The 17,431-nt window shown below is 48.1% G+C and overlaps 4 protein-coding genes across 4 annotated transcripts; 2 read left to right on the top strand and 2 right to left on the bottom strand.

Annotated features, from left to right (window-relative positions):
• Window positions 1-103: 103 nt before the first annotated feature.
• Window positions 104-5,115, top strand: I303_108554 (uncharacterized protein; the record flags this gene model as incomplete). Its single annotated transcript, XM_018410395.1, has 10 exons — window positions 104-195; window positions 292-1,242; window positions 1,315-1,695; window positions 1,762-2,064; window positions 2,129-2,422; window positions 2,479-2,701; window positions 2,766-3,055; window positions 3,119-3,446; window positions 3,526-4,314; window positions 4,396-5,115. The coding sequence occupies 10 exons, from the start codon at window positions 104-106 to the stop codon at window positions 5,113-5,115; spliced, it is 4,371 nt and encodes a 1,456-aa protein (XP_018260204.1).
• A 1,698-nt stretch (window positions 5,116-6,813) lies between these two features.
• Window positions 6,814-9,954, top strand: I303_108553 (uncharacterized protein; the record flags this gene model as incomplete). Its single annotated transcript, XM_018410396.1, has 5 exons — window positions 6,814-7,654; window positions 7,804-8,102; window positions 8,182-8,295; window positions 8,350-9,058; window positions 9,179-9,954. The coding sequence occupies 5 exons, from the start codon at window positions 6,814-6,816 to the stop codon at window positions 9,952-9,954; spliced, it is 2,739 nt and encodes a 912-aa protein (XP_018260205.1).
• Window positions 9,955-10,451: 497 nt separating this feature from the next.
• I303_108552 (uncharacterized protein) lies at window positions 10,452-11,400 on the bottom strand (the record flags this gene model as incomplete). Its single annotated transcript, XM_018410397.1, has 6 exons — window positions 10,452-10,526; window positions 10,629-10,710; window positions 10,865-10,898; window positions 11,004-11,061; window positions 11,162-11,264; window positions 11,378-11,400. 6 exons carry the CDS (start codon window positions 11,398-11,400, stop codon window positions 10,452-10,454), a joined length of 375 nt encoding a protein of 124 aa, XP_018260206.1.
• A 518-nt stretch (window positions 11,401-11,918) lies between these two features.
• Window positions 11,919-13,505, bottom strand: I303_108551 (uncharacterized protein; the record flags this gene model as incomplete). The annotated part of the gene is made up of 2 exons (XM_018410398.1): window positions 11,919-13,335; window positions 13,387-13,505. The coding sequence occupies 2 exons, from the start codon at window positions 13,503-13,505 to the stop codon at window positions 11,919-11,921; spliced, it is 1,536 nt and encodes a 511-aa protein (XP_018260207.1).
• Window positions 13,506-17,431: the final 3,926 nt, after the last annotated feature.

Below are 17,431 nucleotides of genomic sequence, written 5' to 3'. Positions count from 1 at the left end.
TTCACGTAGATCAAGAGCAGACATATCGAAGTTGAGCTCGGCTATCCGACAGATCATTTGTACGATTTTCGCCCACCTTGGCACTCCTCAAAGAGCACGAAACATGAGTCGGGGCATGGAGTCAAGCGCCATGGAGGCTTTAGAGGAATGCAGGAAAGCTCTAGCGAGAGCCAAAGTAGATCAGCTACAAGATGGGTGAGCGAGCCAGTTTAGCGACTGAGACGACCTCCCAGTATCAATCATAGCGCTTCCGGACAGGATTGTCCTGCTGATTTCCCAACGACTGCATAGCCAACTCTTACTTCAAGGGGTTGACTTGGTCCTGCGATCCTACCCAGTCGAAATGGACGTAAAACACCTCGAACTGGTCGGAGTTCTTCTCCGGCAATTGAACTCCCTTCTATTCAGCTCGTCAATCATTTGTGACGAATCCTTGCTTCCCACTGTAACAGATAAGCTGGTTCCGGCATTCCAGCCATCTGGGCAGCTGGCTTCATTGATCTTGAATAATCTGGAACACCCTTTGAAAGTCCAACAACAACGAGCTACCGAGGCTCTCTCTGCTGCTGGCCAACTATCCATCCTCTTGCCTTCATCGACTGCTTCGACCTCCAGAGCCCAGCCAGAAACATTCATCATACCGTTGTTCAGACAAGCTGTTAGCGGAGGTATCTCCAGAAGATCAAACTTGACTGTCATTTCCACCTTGCTCGAATGTATACCCTTACCAGCCGTACCTGAATCTCTGATCGAGAATCTACTTGGCGACTTGGGTGTAGTAGATTGCGCGAACATCCGCTCGACACTGATCAACAATCTCCTCATCAAGCTTTCTGCGACTCAACCGGAAGATGAAGGAAAGTCATGGGTCGTGCAGAAGTTGATACCGTATTTCGATCCTGAATTACCGCATACCACTATGGTCAATATGAACCGATATCTCTTGCCTTCATTATTCAAGACCGACCCATCATACATCACGATCTTCCTTAAGTCTCTCGCAGGCAGGTCGGACTTGTTCGGAGCATGGGTCACGGTTGCCTCCCTCGGAGTTTCTTTGGGAATAATCAAGATCCTCGAGTTACCCCAAGAAGATTTAAGGGACGCGCTGGCTCATGAAGATGTGGATATAAGGATCAAGGCGTTCGATTTGGTCTCAGCTTCGAAGGATCAGATAGGTGAGACAGTATTGGAGTTGGTTAAAGAGGGCTTCAAGTGGAATGATAGTCTGCCTTCTGCTGGGTAAGTCGCACCTACCTCATCTTTTATCACAAGAGGAGACCGTTGTACTGATCTTGCGATTTCGATATGTAGGAGCCGATCAGCGTTCTCTTCGTCAACATACGCATTCCTCGTCCGACTCCATCAGCTCGAGACCTATACTCGGCGTATCAACCGGAAGAAACCAAATACAGAATCAATACGCAAAGAGCAGGCGTCCCTCGCACATATTCTCCCAGTGACAGAGTCTTTTCATACCTGGTTCTTGCAGTATCTGGATAATGGTTTGACACAAGCTAGAAGATTTCCTGTCTTCAAGATTCTCCTAGCCCTGAATTTACTGGGACGATATATAGACGTATTTGGGGAGACCGAAGATACCCAAAGGATGGTATACACTCGAGATAGAGTGGAGATGCTACTATCGTGCCAGATGAGTGAATATACGGAGGTGCGCAATAGGTCTAGGAAGATGTGAGTCTGTCTTCTCCTTCATTATCCAAACCATGAATATGCTAATTCTTACCGTGCGATGGACAGTCTGGAATCTGCTACGATACCATTATCAGGATACGAAACTCTCTCAACTCCCCCTTCGCAAGCTCTGCTACGTTCTGCGTTAGACTCGATCAACTTGCCAAGGAAAACACAAGCTGAAGCAGGTAAAGCTGCTTTATGTATCCTATTCACCAAGCTGGTCATTCACCCTACGGATCACGATCAAGCGGTCAGATTCGTCGGGAACCTAATCGACAAACTGGAAGGTGCGATCGAAAAAGTGGAAAGGGATTTGGTCAAAGGAATAGAAGCGTATCCATTACACGGATCATTGACAGCAATAAGGTGAATACCCGCAAAACATTCGCAAACCAAGATGAAATTGCTTCAGACTGATATCGGTTTAAAGTGATCTCCTCCAGTGTCTTGATATGACGACTGCAGCCGCTCAACAAGCGTGGAAGCCTACCTTGCATCGGATTTTCGACGTGATCAGCAGGATATGGAATATCACCAAGACCGTCATCTCGCTGGCGCCATCAACTGTCCAAGGGGCGTCGGACGCAGATAGACCTGAACATGAGATTGCCAGAGCATACGAAGTCATGGCTACAACAGGCGATGAGGAAGATGATGGCGAAGGAGAAGAAATGGATCATACGGGACTCTTATCCGGTTGTTGGAGAGCAACTCGTAATGCAGGGTAAGCGTTGTGTCATAATGGACCCATTTGTACAAACTGATTTCTGGGTGTGGCAGTGAATTACTGGCTACGATTGTCTCTTTACCTATCACGCAATCGGCAAGTCAGACAATATGGTCAAAAGAAAATGTGGACCGAGCTGGACAACTCTTCTTGATCTGGATGCACGAGATTCGGCATCGCGGTACATTCTCCAAGATCGCCAGCGCGTTTGCCCAGCTCATCGACGCCGTGCGACCAGTTCCGGAACTTAGAAGTCTATGCGATGAATGGCTACAGGTGAGTTTGTCTCGACTAAACTCCATGGCAGCGTCGCCCTCGTTGACAAGGAATCACGCCTCAGCATGAACTGCGCACTATCGCTTCGGACCAACATTCAACGACACGACGATCAGCAGCATTACCATACTCGATCTTATCGATCGTCTCGTCCGACGAGGATCTCCTCAATACGGCCTTGAAAGCTTTATTGGACTTGGCCAGCGTCGACAATGACGCTACATCCAATGTGACGAAGGTTCATGCTTTCAACGTCCTGAAGATCGTCATGCTGGATGCCAGGCAGACCAAGTGGTTCAGCACGTGGTTCGAAAGGGGCGTCATCACTGCTTTGAGAGCATTCGAATCGGAAGAGTGAGCTCAACTTTTCCTGCATTAATGATCACAATGAGAGCTGATACAGTAAGTTTGCTGTAGCTGGAATGTGCGAAACGTCGGTCTCATCCTCTTCTCCACCTTGGTCCATCGATGTCTGTCTCCTGCTCGAGGCGGACAAGACCTATACAAATCCCGCTCGACTCTAAGCACTAGACAGTCGTTCTCTACCTTTCACTCAAAATACCCGGACATCTTACCTTATATCACTAAATATCTGGAGATTCACACCGAGGGGGAAAACACGCATTCTCCCGTATTCCCAATCCTGATCATCATCAGGAGTCTACGGTACGATGACGAGTGTGAGACCATCGTCAAGGGAATGAGGGATGTGGTTGAGCGGTACCTGAGTAATAGAGAATATCAGGTCAGTCCATCTTCTAGGATACGCGCAAACTGGAGCGAATAGGACGTAAGCAATAACTGATGTGAGAATGCGATGATAGATCCGTCAAGTCGCTGCGCAAGCTTTATCGTCCATGGTCTCTCCTGCTCAAGCTTTCGATACCGCCATGAACTGTACCACAGAAGAGGGGCTTGGTATGAACGCGACTCATGGCCGAATACTATATCTCCAACAGCTTATCTCGAACGTGATACCTTGGTCCGACAGTGCCATTACCTCAAAAGCAAACGCAAACGCAGACGCAAGATTCGAAAATAAATTACTGGCGTTGGTGGAGCGTTTCGTACCTGCTCACTGTCCACCCATAACTCAAGCTGTCCTCAAATGCGTTGACGATTATCGTATCAACGTTGATAATGCCTTTGACACATCTCAACTCGTCGAGTCGACGAAACAATTGGCGATTAAATCCCTGGATGCCCAGGGAGTGAGCGCATTGGTACCTGGACAAGACGCTCGTCAGATAGCGATCATCAAGTTCCTCTTGACCAATCAACCAGAAGAAGATCTGATGTTGAGCTTACTGGCAAAATCATCGACTGAGATCCAAAGCACCTTGGCATTGGAGCATTTACCCCAATTGCCAGATTTATGGACCCAGCAAGTCTTCGACGCTGTACTAGACCTCGCTCTCAGCGGTAGAGGAGGTCAGAGTACACAAGTTTTTGCGTTGGATGCGTTATCCCAGATCAGCTGGCCAAGGAATGCTATAGACGCTTTGAACATGGGGCGGAAGGACGCGATAGGGCGATTGGAGAAATTGGTGGGGGTTAGATGTGTACCTGTCAAAGAAGCTGCTCTGGTCGCCCTTGGATGGGCTATCAATCAGGTGAGCACCATCGACCACTTGTGTCTTCGTTGCAGACACAATAATGGTTGAATCTTACTGATGTATGAGTTCTAACATTAGAGCATCAACAACCACGACGCATCAGTGGATCTTCGCTCGTACGCCAATGTGATCTTATCTTTCTCGCACGAAGACGAATCACAGCCATCTCGATATGCAGCATTGACATCTCTTACCCAACTCGCCTCGTCCCTCTTCACGGCATCGAGGGTAAACATCGATCTACATAAATCGACATTGCGATTGATGCAAGATGACGATGAAGAGATTCGGGCTGGGACTTCCGATATCATCGTCAAAGGATTAGGGCATCAACGGGGACTTGTCCATGCGAAAACGCTGGGAATGTATTGGGACTGGCTGGAGGGGTATATACGGACCCTCAATCCTGGTTTGTGGTCTACTTCTGGGGATCTGGAAGGATGGGTAGAGTGGCTGAGAGATTTGTCGACGGATAAGAAAGGTCTGCAGCATGATCTGAGGGTATACAAGCAGGAGAAAAACAGTATAGAAGTGCTATTTGAAGTTGAACCGCCCAATATCTTTAGAGATCCATTGGTGGATCTGTTTTATTCCAACAAGCTTCTACGTGATCTGGGATTGGAGCTGGGATCAACGTCGATCAGCCAGGATGCAGGAATGGAGTTGGGTATAGTAGGAGAAGAAAACGATGGACAAGGGCTAGAATTGAGTCCTATAGATGATGCGTGGGAAGCTAGACGGACAATACTTCGTAGAAAGAATTATCAAGAATTCAATCAAGATCAAGAATCAGAATAACACATCTCCTCCTTTGGTCTAATGTGAAGTGATTTGGGTGGAGCACGTACCTGCGGGATCCTCCTTTGTTGTATTAACTATTGAATGCATCTGTGCGCATCAGTCTTCTATCCTCATATCTCCTCATTGGCTTCTCATCTTTTGTTGATGATCAGCATCGGAGCAGAAGATCTCCGAGTACATGCACTTCGGAGTTGTCTAGAATGAGACGGTGAGATATTCGGCTGATTGTTATATATCGGTCGGCTAAATCGGCTTGAACCCACTTAAGCTTATCTCTTAAACCGCCATCGTCACTAGTCGGTGGGTGAAACAATTTGATCGCCACCTCCACTCTGGCTGTCAAGGGGGTTAGTTGTTTCATCGTTTCATCAGCGACTGGAAGGCGCTTGCTTTATCCTATCTTTATCCTTGACGCTCAGATCACCCATCTGCAGTACATCGATGTCATTGCGTATGGACCATCGGCATAAAGGCAAAGGACCTCGCTTACCTCCACTCTGCACTCTTCACTCTGCACTGTGCACGCTATGATCCTTTCATGACCTCGTCAACTTGACTTGGCTTGACCTTGTTGACAGAAACACAGAAATACAGAAACACGACTTTTGGTGTTTATCTTACACAATTCATCTTCCTCACTTATTTTGATTTCTCCACTTCTTGTTCGAAGGGATTCGCAAGGTCCCATCATCATACAAAATACATACTACCACTTGTCAGCCTGACGGTACCTACACGTTTCCACTGGCCTTTGATCGGAGTTCGATATTATCGAGCTACCCCGCCTCGTGGGGGGAGATCTTTCATTAATACATTGCACACATTACCATTCAAGGGGAAAGTTATAGTGCGAATAAAGTGGGTACATACCCATCGACAAGGGGAACAATAAGCTGAAAAAGAAAATCAAAGTTCAGCTTGTCGATTAGGATAAGGATAGGTCCGTGAGGATCGGCAGATGACCAACATCAAAGCAAGGCAGACCAAGTGATCACTAGTCTAATCAGATTGACGTTATCGGTTGTCAAAGGGTACGGATCACCGGTGCGAACATACTGTGTAGCTCAATTTCATCGTAAAGCACACCACCGGACTGGTCAGGAGCAACACCCTTCAATACGTCGGAGCAGAGTGGGGATGTTCTGCCCTCACCTTACCGCAAGATATAGCTATCAAATCAAGGTACGAATGGAATGAATAAATAAACACGAATACTGTACGAAAATGGGAGTCATACTATCTGTGCTTTCCGTCCCTCTCAGAAAGGATTCTTCTTGAAACCACAACGATCTAAGGCGAATAAAGTGCTTCTGGACATATAATACGTACTACGTCCTCATCCTTCGACTTCAGAAACAAATCCAATCATCACATCAGATAGTATCGTGACTTAAAGAATACTGTATCCATCCTCCTACCTCACCTAACCTCAAGATATAGCCAAATACCAACGTTCATCTTGTCAACCCTTGAAGCAACAATTGTCTGTTTGGCGACCATCTATTGTTTTGGGAAGAGATTGTAGCTTTACTACGGTACCCCATCAAGGAGTCAAGCTAGCGGAAATTACGACAATCGTCACGATTATCTACTTGAAGGTACACCGGTGCAATACATTTCGAGGGAGACACGACCTACCATATCAAGCGAGAACAACAACAACATATTGACCATCACATTCTACTATTCTACGAGATGACCACCACGCCGATACCACCTTTACCGTCTCCATCACGATATCATCCCTACTCGCTTAACGCAAATTCCAACATCAATACAAACTTGTTGAAGTGGAGACGTGGTCCACCATCAATAGCGTCAAGTACAACATCATACGCACAGTCGATCGTATCCACCAGCACATCTCTTGCACCGAGTCAGTCAAGACAAAATAGCCTCAGGATAAAGGTAGATACCAATGCGGCTCCGAGCTCGCATATATGGGATGAGTTTTACAAGGAGCATGGTAGACCCGTCAGTCCGATCCAAGAGAATCGCGAAGAAGACGAGGAGAATGTGCAGACTGGAGGAGAAGATACACCGCGCGCTTCGTCGAATCCTCTTCCGGCGAACGACGTGCAGATGGCTCGTTATGCAGAGGGAGGTCTTGGACTTGACTTCGGAGGTGATATAAATGGGGACATGTCGATCACTGAATTACTATCGATGTTCGCATTACCTCAAGTCGCATCACTGCCCAGCAACTTAGCCGAGGTCGATAGTCACCCCCAAAACACAAGATCGCAACAAGATGGCATTGCAGATTACCCAGGAGCAGAATTTCTGAATTTACCGGATACAGCTTCCACGACCGATGCTCACTACCCAGGTTTAGAAGGATTCGATTTTGGTGGATTCGACTTTGCATCATTCATCAATCCTACAATGGGTATAGAAGATGGCGTTCCGACCACTCAGCCAGGTAATTGGAATATTTCGGATATCTACCAGCATAATTCGCCACCTGGTCAGACTGTACCAAATGGACGTATTAAGACCGTACCAGCTAATGCCCAGGATACGTCTACTTCAAGCTGTAAGTCCCCTTCAATAAGGCTAGAAGCAAGAGATGAAACGTATGGCTGATGCTTTCCTCACTTCCTGATTCTTGTACTTTTGATACACGACCAAACCTCATGTTTGTGTGTGTATCTTCACTTCTCACGTTTGATTCTCCATCAAAAGCCTCGACCTTTTCATCTGTACCCCATCCTGCTCCTATCCAGGCGGATCCAGCAAGTCAAATGGTACAGAAGCATACCCAGTCTATACCCAATGAAGAGAACAATAAGACTTCACAACCTCAAGATTCAGATAAATGTACCCAATCTTCATCGAAAAGTTCGACCATCTCATCGAAATCTTTGCCACATCTACGTAGACTGAAGATGAGATCGATGTCAAGCGATAAAGATGTGATTCGATTCCAGAAGAAAGTACTAGGTATAGCGGCCAAGTTTTATACTTCTCTGGCTGATCTATTCGTAGGTCCTTTGTCATCGCCACTCTGCCCTGCTTTTGCTTAACGCACGGTCGTTGCTGATCATCTATTGACATGGATAGGAAAACACTCCGAACGATGTCATCAAGCTTGGTATGACCCGTACCGGTATTGTCGTTGAAGATGAAATCATACCGCATGTACTAGAGGACATCAAGTCTCTCTGTAAAAGACTGGTGCGCCGGCTGAGACGTCATGCCAAGCCATTGCAGCTGACATTACCACCGCAGACCGCCAGGGCATCCGATATACCTGGTTATCCTACCGACGGAGAAGATACGCAGACCAGTAGCGAAGAGTCAATCCATCATCACACTAAATTAAAAGCTTGTGATCCGACGCCGGAATCGGAGAAAACGGCTGGTCATCTACGGCAGAAAGGTTCTTTGGCCGAGCCGATTGACCTGACTGCCTCTACACCACGATCACCCCGCTCAAAAGGATCCACTCCGGCTCCTCCTTTGCTGCCTAAGGATACTTTGTCCGCCATACCTCCTCACCGAAATGGACATCTGACACCAGGACGAACAGCGGGTTTATCGACTTCGCCACCCTCAATAAAGCCCAAGCGATTCCATGATCCGTTTACTCCAGAATCGCTGGGTATCGGTCCCGCCTCTGTCCAGGCTACGACCTCTCCCATGGGTCCGGTTTTGACTCCCGCATATACGCCGGCATCTCATGTCAATGCTACTACTCCAGCAGGACCTAGAGTCTCACTTGATCTTCCACCGCTAAGTGTGACCAATAACAGGGTTGTGCATGGACCATGGAAGCCGTCTGAAGTTGAGCGATTACGTACGCTTGTGGCGTTTTCTCAGGATGTGGAGGATAATGCTCCTATAGATCATACGGATTGGACGTGGGTGGTAGATAATTTCGGGGGGACGAGGAATCGACATCAGGTATTGATCAAGGCTGTTGAGCTTGGCTTGAGGGGTGAGTGAATTGCTCTGATCCCGTAGATCCGTCACATGCCTTCCCTCATCGGGCACAAACGCAGGTGCCGATTCAGCCCGACTTCGAAGGAGAGGAAGGCTGATAGGTACATACATTAAGAGACATCGACACATCATAGTCGCCGAGTGAAACAGAAGGGTTATCGCGATGCCCTGGCGGCAATGGAAAACGAGCTGGAAGTAACCGCCAATAATCCTTTGACGAGCCCTCTTCCTCCGCTCTTACCCTCAGCACAGATCACCTCCAAGCGCACAGAATCGCCAGACCCATCATCACTCATGCCTTTCCGAGGGGCGAGTGAGCCTCCTTTGCCTGAATTTACTCCATCAAAGAGCGGTATGGAGCATCTAGTCGACTACTCCCTGTCGCTAGCGGACACAGGACGGAGGAAAAGTAGTGGAAGTACACCTGCCGGACCTGCCACCTCTACGTCCAGACCTGGTGTCGGTGTCAACATCAAATCTCCAAAAGCCTTACCTCGGGCTCTGGCTTTAGATCTCTCCACGCCCACTCGCTCGGCACCTCAACGAATAGGTACTTCCCCGATCCGTGGTCTGGCTTCATCAACACCGACCTCATCGGGATCACCGTTCACACCGAGATCGAGGTTGAACACGATGGGATTCAAGCCATACGCTCATCCGACATCGCAAGTAGGCTCAAATACGGCTCCACCTAAAGTTGCCAGACGGCCCATGCATGTGAGGTCGTATAGCGGTTTTAGTCTCGTGCCGATGCCTGGACTCGGAGCTGGGGATGCGTCTAGACCGACGGTGATTAGTCCGACGTTTGGGAGTTTCGGTATGAAGGGATATCAGTTGGCTCCTCTACTCGGGGAGGATGGGGTGGATGATCGTTCTTTGAAGGATCAGTGAGATGGTCTGCGCGGATAATGATGTAGGCCTCGAGCTATAGAGAGGTGACTGTGTGATGATGAGGCGGGGAGGAGGAGCGGAGTCTGTGAGGTGTTTTAGGAAGGTATCGGTCAGGATGAGGAGGGAGGACTGCTTGAGCGACTTAGAAATGTTGGTCGGTTAGAATAATGACGGATATTATATGATGACTTTGGCGATTGACGATATACGATTGACGATTGATGACTTGATGACTTGATGACTTGATGACTTGATGACTTGATGATTTGACGGTTTGATGGGGAACACGAACGCTTAATTTTTTTAATGCAAGAAATGTGCTTTGAAAAGATTGAAAATAGCACATGTAGAAGCTTTTACCTGTGACTCGCCAGTTGTTTGGCTAAGGACATTCACTTGATACACATACAACTCATATCATATACTATATGCATACCCAACTTAACCGATTCTTAATGATTGATCTGCAGAGATCGAAGCACTGTATCGTTCATCCCTCAAGATTCTAGGAATTCTTCAAATCTCGCTGAATCCAAGATACCTGACTTGTCCACCCTATCAAGCTCTTTGCCCTGTTTCAATATTAGTATGAACCAAGACATCGATGCAACTAGGTATCAGCTCGGAGCCCTTTGAGGAAATGTGACTTAAGGTTGACTGAGGCATTGACTTACAGTACTGTCGAACTTGATTATTGCAGGCACGGTTCTAACGCCGTATTTGATCCGTGCAGGATGAGTGGGGACGTTTTTCCATCTGTCCAGATGCCCAAATAACAGTCTTCGTCAGCTTCAACTTATAACGTATTGTAAATTATTAGATTGTACTGGATGAGATCGTTTGAATTCGACCTCAATCACAAGACGAGTAACGGGATTGTAGCTGTGCTACAGTAAGCTGTAGGACTTACCCAGAATATGGTCCAATGTAAGTTATCACCCCATCTTGATACAGGATCATACATCGTCCATGATCATATGCGAGATCAAATTAGCACAAACGCATTTATATTGTGAAGCTCATATGCAGCAGCTGCAGGATGGACATACGCGGCTTAGATTTCCCTTCGAAATTACTTCTAAGCAAGCCCTCGACATCTCTACAATGCTAATATCGATATTGAATGGAATGACATAAGTTATAGCATAGCATCAGCTAACGTTTTTACCAGCCCTCAGTGAATTCACGTTTGAAGTGAAAGACTCACAGGACACCACATCTTGCCCCCTTCTACGTCAGAGTAAAAGATCAAGTAAGTCGCTTTGGGGTCATCGTGCGAAGTCTTGAGTAAAGCTTCCGAAGGTGGATATCTGACCAGGTGGACAGACGATATGACTTCAGCTTACATCTTGGGGAGAAGTCGATAACGTGTGTGATTGGAAAGGAAGGGCGAATGTTGTCCTGGCAAGAGCTATCGACTCACTGGCCTGCGTTGGTCAAGGGCATTTTGACGCTTGTGCTTGTTCTGAACCGGTGTTATTCCTCACTTCACTCGTACTGTGACGGAACCAGAGTACAGATCAATGATGAGCAGGGTGACAATTGTGCTGCAATTTGGAATCTGAATGTCACCTTGGCTTACATGATCTAAGCTTGAGCACTCGTGCCAAGGAATACGAGTAAACCTCGGCCAAATCCGTTATCGATAACGCCATCGATCTTGTTTTACGTCTCTCTCAAGGAAATTCTCAAGCAGACTTCAACTGCTTTGATTGCAAGGTCATATCTTCAGTTGTTCTCATAATTCCATATAGTGGTTCAAGCTACAAGAAGTTGTATATATATGTATAATTATGGCAGGATACCTATGTACTGTTTTGCACCAAGGTGTAGGTGAACTCAAAAGGGATAAAATGTAGACAACCTGTATTGTATGTATGAACAACTTTGAATCGAAATAAGAATAACGAGATGATCTTCCCTTCCCTTCTCCCTTCGCTCCTGCTTCTTCGCCCCACACCAGATCATAATCGGAATATACCCCTCGGTTTCTTCCCTCTCGAATCAGCGTCTTCGCCTCCTATACCACCTAATGCCCTTTTCGTACCTTTCGACCCCATATTCAAACCTACACCTGCCCTTGCGCCTGCACCAAATAACAATCCCCTCCTACTTGGTAGTTCCTCATCATGATTCTCCTCTACTCCATGTCCCCTGATATTCCTCATCATCACTTCGCCCTCATCATCGCTATATATGCCTTCCTCTGCCACCCGTTCTTTCGAGCCATGCGGAGTCCGCGCCAGAGCAGTATGACCGAACCGACGGCTTGTGGTGGGCGTACTAACTGGCGAGCTTGGCGGTGAGATCCCTTCTCTGTCGGGTGAAGGGGTCCGGACCAATTCGCGTATTTTTGATTTTGACGGAGAAGGACCAGTAGGCCAGAGAAGTTTGGGTTTAGGCAAAGGGTGAGGCTCGAATTCATCGTCGTCCGGATGCAATTCTGCGCGGGGGAAAGGAGCGTTGGACGGGAATAGTGGATTCGCAAATACTTTCTTAGAGCCTCTGAAGACGTAGGTGACAGTAGGCAGATCTTCGTCTACTATTGGTCCTCTACTTTGAGGTGCTCGAGTCGAACATTCTCCGCGCTTCACTAAGAAAGGGTTATCCTCGTAATCTAGCATCTCCTCTTCCTTCTTACGCCTAGCCATTTGTTCGCGGGTCATAGCTTTGGGTTTCGATGATGATGAGGAAGCTTGGAAAAGCCCGATTCGAGCTGCATGCTTGGTAGGCGGAGGGGATAATAGTCCAGAGGGCGATTTTATCGAAGTTGACATCTTGGCAAGTGATGTACTGGGCGAGGGAGAAGCTAAGCGAGGGCCCCTGCGGGGTAAAGGAGAAGGAACCAGAGGTTGAATGCCTTCTGTCTCGGAATCGAAATCATCTTCACCTGGTCGATGTATCGTTATATGACCTGGTGAAGCGAGAGGAACAGGCGCACCCAGCCCGGATACCAAGAAAGGGTTGTCATCTTTGGTGGGTAGACTGACGTGGGTAGTGGAACCAATTTGATCTACTTTTCCATGATTTGCAGATTTGTGACCACCCATTCCGACTCCAACGCCATTCTTGCTATTTGTGAGTAATCCCATCTGCTGAGCGAAGGTTAAGCCTGGCCGACGCCTGATCTTCTCCGGTCGGGTGGATGAGGAAGCATGATTCGCAAGGAAGAAGGTCGTATGACCCGAAGGCGATGGAATGGGTTCTTCCTCGATCGTCGAGCGAGGTGGAGATAATCGACGTTTCGTACGTTGAGTCTGAGGAGTAGGCAGATGGACTGATGATACAGCAGAGTCGACGGCAGCGGGTTTGCGGGGTCGACCCGATCGCCTGATCGTTTCTGGAGTCGGTAGATGCGTGTGGGATGGTGGTGTGGGCAGTCTATAAATCTTCTCGTCAGCTTGATTCTCGAGGAATATGAAAAAGACGTACGAAGACGATATTATGTCGACGCCCCTGCCTTTTCGCTTACGTTCTACTGTTCTTGGGATATCGGAGTTTGCGGTCCAGCCGTTTTGATGATGTTGTTGACCCTTCAAGGGAAATTGCATTGTCGATTCACTTGTATATCAAGAAAGAGAAGAAGAAACTAGGTTGGTTGATGGGACAATTCGATCAGATGCTATTCTATCGTTAGTTCCTGTTGGCTTTCCCCTTTCTTGATCCCAAATGACCCTTTGATTGCCGTAGCTTCGTCGAGAAGCACAAGGTCGAGTGGATGGACAATGCAATGACGATGATGATCAGTCGATGATGTTCAAAGTGATATTGAGAAGAGGAAGAAGTACAAAAAGAGGGAAAGATAAAAGGAGGAATGTTGAGACGCGTCACTCAACCAGCTAATGTTCTCAAATCCACTCAACCAGCCACTCAAATCCCCTAAAATGCATACGTAATCTGTTCTTCATCCCATGTTCAGCGGCGAGTACCGCTTAATCCCTGAGGCGTTTGCTTCCGTACCTGGACCTCCATCCGCCGTCATATCGATGTTTTCAAGTTGAATATTGTTGCTAAGTATTAGCATGAAGCGTTAGATCATCTTGGGTATAGATTACCGGCCAGATCCTGCAAGATGTCGGCTCGATCACCGCCTCGTCATGGTGGCAATGCGGAGCAAGACTTCATACATCAGATCGCTATCGAGGTGAGACTCGCGAGAGATTTGTATTCGTCTAAAGCTGACAGGGAATCTAGATGTCGAGGTTGATGAACGCTGTCAATCCCAATGACCTACTTGGGCGGCGTATAGTAGAGATCGCCAAAGGGAACAGGACAGGAGATGCCTTCCTCCGAGGTAAGCTATTCGGTCACCAATGGTGCCATCAGACAATAGCTTATTCACTTTGAATGCCATTCAGCCGTGTCGACTTTCGGCAAATTCCCAGAAGATGCCATGTTATCATTACACACACGTATACTGGCTCAACAGTCCATTGCCTCCCAGACGCAAAGTCAAAGTCAGGGGCACAGTAATGGTCGAAGAGGTTCCGATCATTCACCTCCCCGTATGCTTGGCGGACGACAGAATGGCGAAGTAGAGGGTATGGATCATGATGATTCGGATAGACTTGCATCGGACCCGATACGGAAGGGGGGACTTAGAAGGAGTGGTGGCGATGTGAGTCTGGCTCTGCTGTTTCATGAAGGAGTGATACGACAGCTGACATATCATCGCAGTCTGTGGCCTTTCGAGCGCCTTCCGGAGCTAGACCCTCTTTGCTGGGTTTAGACAAATTGGCAGCCGAGAAGCGGGCTGCCGCCGCTGCTGCTGAGGGTCGCAGTGAACCGCCAAATAAGCGAGTGAAGACGGACGCGGAGCAAGATAGAGACGAGGGATCGAGTTCAGGCGGAGTGTTCAAAGGTATGTTGAAAACCGCCAATCCTGGCTATCGCAATCAGCTTACAAGCCGAGTATTGCAGTACCGTCTATACCAGTCAAAAGGGAACATGCTCGAGTCCGACCCGAAGAAACGCCGAGTAGGGGAACAGGGCTTTCAAGTGAGGCTCAGAAGAGATTAGACGCTTATCGAAGTCGGAAAAACGCGCCTTCGTCAGCGATCACAGCTTCGTCCTCATCCGAAAAAGAAGCGAGAGACCGGCAGAAGGGTATAGACGATTTCCAGTCAAGGCTAAATAGGGGGTCATATCGGGATCAGCAAGATAGGAACAGGAGGGATGATCGGGATAAGCAGAATGGGCGGGATGACAGGAATGGTCAGAATAGCAGAGATGGAAGATCAGAAGGCAAGAGCTGGGGAGCAGCGCCGACCCCACGCACGTCGAGGTCCGATCGGGATCTCGAAGGTGGAAATAGCATGAGAGTACCGAATAGAGGATGGGATGAAACACCGCGGAATAGGGGACCAGGCGGATGGGGCAAAGCTGAGAGCTCGCGAAGACCTCAAAGCTGGGATCAAACCCCCAGATCTGGTCGGAGGGGATCACCAGATGATGATGGCGAGGGTATAGAGCTAGATGCGAAGGAATGGGAAGAAGAGCAGGTCAGACTTGACCGGGATTGGTATAGCTACGATGATGAGGGTGCAGTGGTAAGCATCCAGTACTTCTGTCTGAGCTAGGTTCAGCTAACGACCATCATACAGGCCCCGGATGAGGAGCATAACCCTTTCTCGCAGTGGGAGAATCTCGAAAGAGAGAAGGAGAAAGAATTGGAAGCGAAAGCCGCTAAACGTCAGACGGCTCGTCAAGCGCAATTCGTATGTCGCACTTCACCTTGTCTTGCTGAGACGTTGCTTCATACTGATGGTTTTGGTGTAGAACGCCGACAACGATCTTTGGGAGACGAATCGAATGCAAACGTCCGGTGTCATGCAACGTGGAGGGGTGGATATGGACTTCGAGGACGACTCAGATTCGAAAGTGCATGTACTAGTACATGATCTGAAGCCACCTTTCCTGGATGGAACGGTCGCCTACACAAAGCAATTGGAGCCGATCAACCCGGTTAAAGACGGTACCAGTGATATGGCCCAGTTCTCGAAGAAGGGAAGTGCTCTGGTTAGGGAAAGACGAGAACGTCAAGAAAGAGAAAAGGTCAGTCGACATGCATGACGGTGGCCTGTCTGCATACCATTTAGCTGATCTCAAGTGTAACAGGCTGCTGCGAAAGCCGCTTCGATAGCGGGAACGACTTTGGGTAATATCCTAGGAGTGAAAGGCGAGCCGAATTTAGGTGAAGAAGGACAAAAGGGCGATGGAGAGGATGTCAACTATAAAGCGGATTCGCAATTCAGCAGTCACATGAAAAAGACGGAAGGCGTTTCGAATTTTGCGAAAACTCGGACGTTACGGGAACAAAGAGAGTATCTGCCTGCTTTTGCGGTACGAGAGGAGTTGATGGGAATGATACGAGATCATCAAGGTGAGCTGATTCTGTATCGAACGTGGTGGGTGGCACAAAGCTGATGTCCTTGTCGGTAGTGCTCATTGTAATCGGAGAGACTGGGTCGGGAAAGACGACGCAGTTGGGTCAATTCCTCTATGAAGATGGGTATTGTGGGAATGGCCTGATAGGGTGCACCCAACCTCGACGTGTGGCTGCTATGTCGGTAGCTAAGCGAGTCAGCGAGGAAATGGAGGTAGGCTATTTTTTCCTCTCGTCGAGATACAGTGCAGTCCAGCTGACACCGTCCTAAATAGTGTCAATTGGGTGAAACCGTTGGGTATGCTATCCGATTCGAAGATTGCACGTCTAAAGATACCAAGATCAAGTGTGAGCTCACCCGATCCCACATGCCATAAGATGCTGATATTGTCACAGTCATGACCGATGGTGTTCTGCTACGAGAATCGCTAAATGAAGGGGATTTGGATCGGTATAGCGTGATCATCCTGGATGAAGCCCACGAAAGATCGCTCAGTACAGATATACTGATGGGTCTGCTGAGGAAAAGTAGGTCAGGGCCTGTGCCCTCTCAGTGATGTTGCTGACATGTGATCTTGTAGTCCTGACGAGGCGACGAGATCTGAAACTGATTGTCACTTCAGCGACCATGAATGCGGACAAGGTGAGTTGTCATATCAAATTAGGACATGACAAGAGCGATGCCCTGTCTGACCAATCTACACCGTAGTTCTCTCGTTTCTTCGGCAACGCAGCAACGTATACTATACCTGGACGAACTTTCCCTGTCGAGATCTTCCATTCGAAATCGCCTTGCGAAGACTACGTAGACAGCGCCATCAAGCAGGTCTTACAAATACACTTGTCCAGTCCTCAGGGTGATATACTGGTGTTCATGACTGGTCAAGAGGATATCGAGTGCACATGTCAAGTGATAGAAGGTGGGTTTAAGCCGGAGTCTGCACCTCTCATAAGGTCAAAAGAGCTGACATTAATTCGCAGAGCGTCTGGAACAGATTGATGATGCCCCGCCTCTGGCGGTACTCCCAATATACTCGCAGATGCCAGCTGATCTGCAAGCTAAGATCTTCTCGCCTACTCCGGACGGCAGGA

The sequence above is a fragment of the Kwoniella dejecticola genome, chromosome 11, assembly GCF_000512565.2.
Source record: "Kwoniella dejecticola CBS 10117 chromosome 11, complete sequence".
Classification (NCBI taxonomy): domain Eukaryota; kingdom Fungi; phylum Basidiomycota; class Tremellomycetes; order Tremellales; family Cryptococcaceae; genus Kwoniella; species Kwoniella dejecticola.
This window is presented reverse-complemented; position numbering and strand designations above follow the sequence as displayed.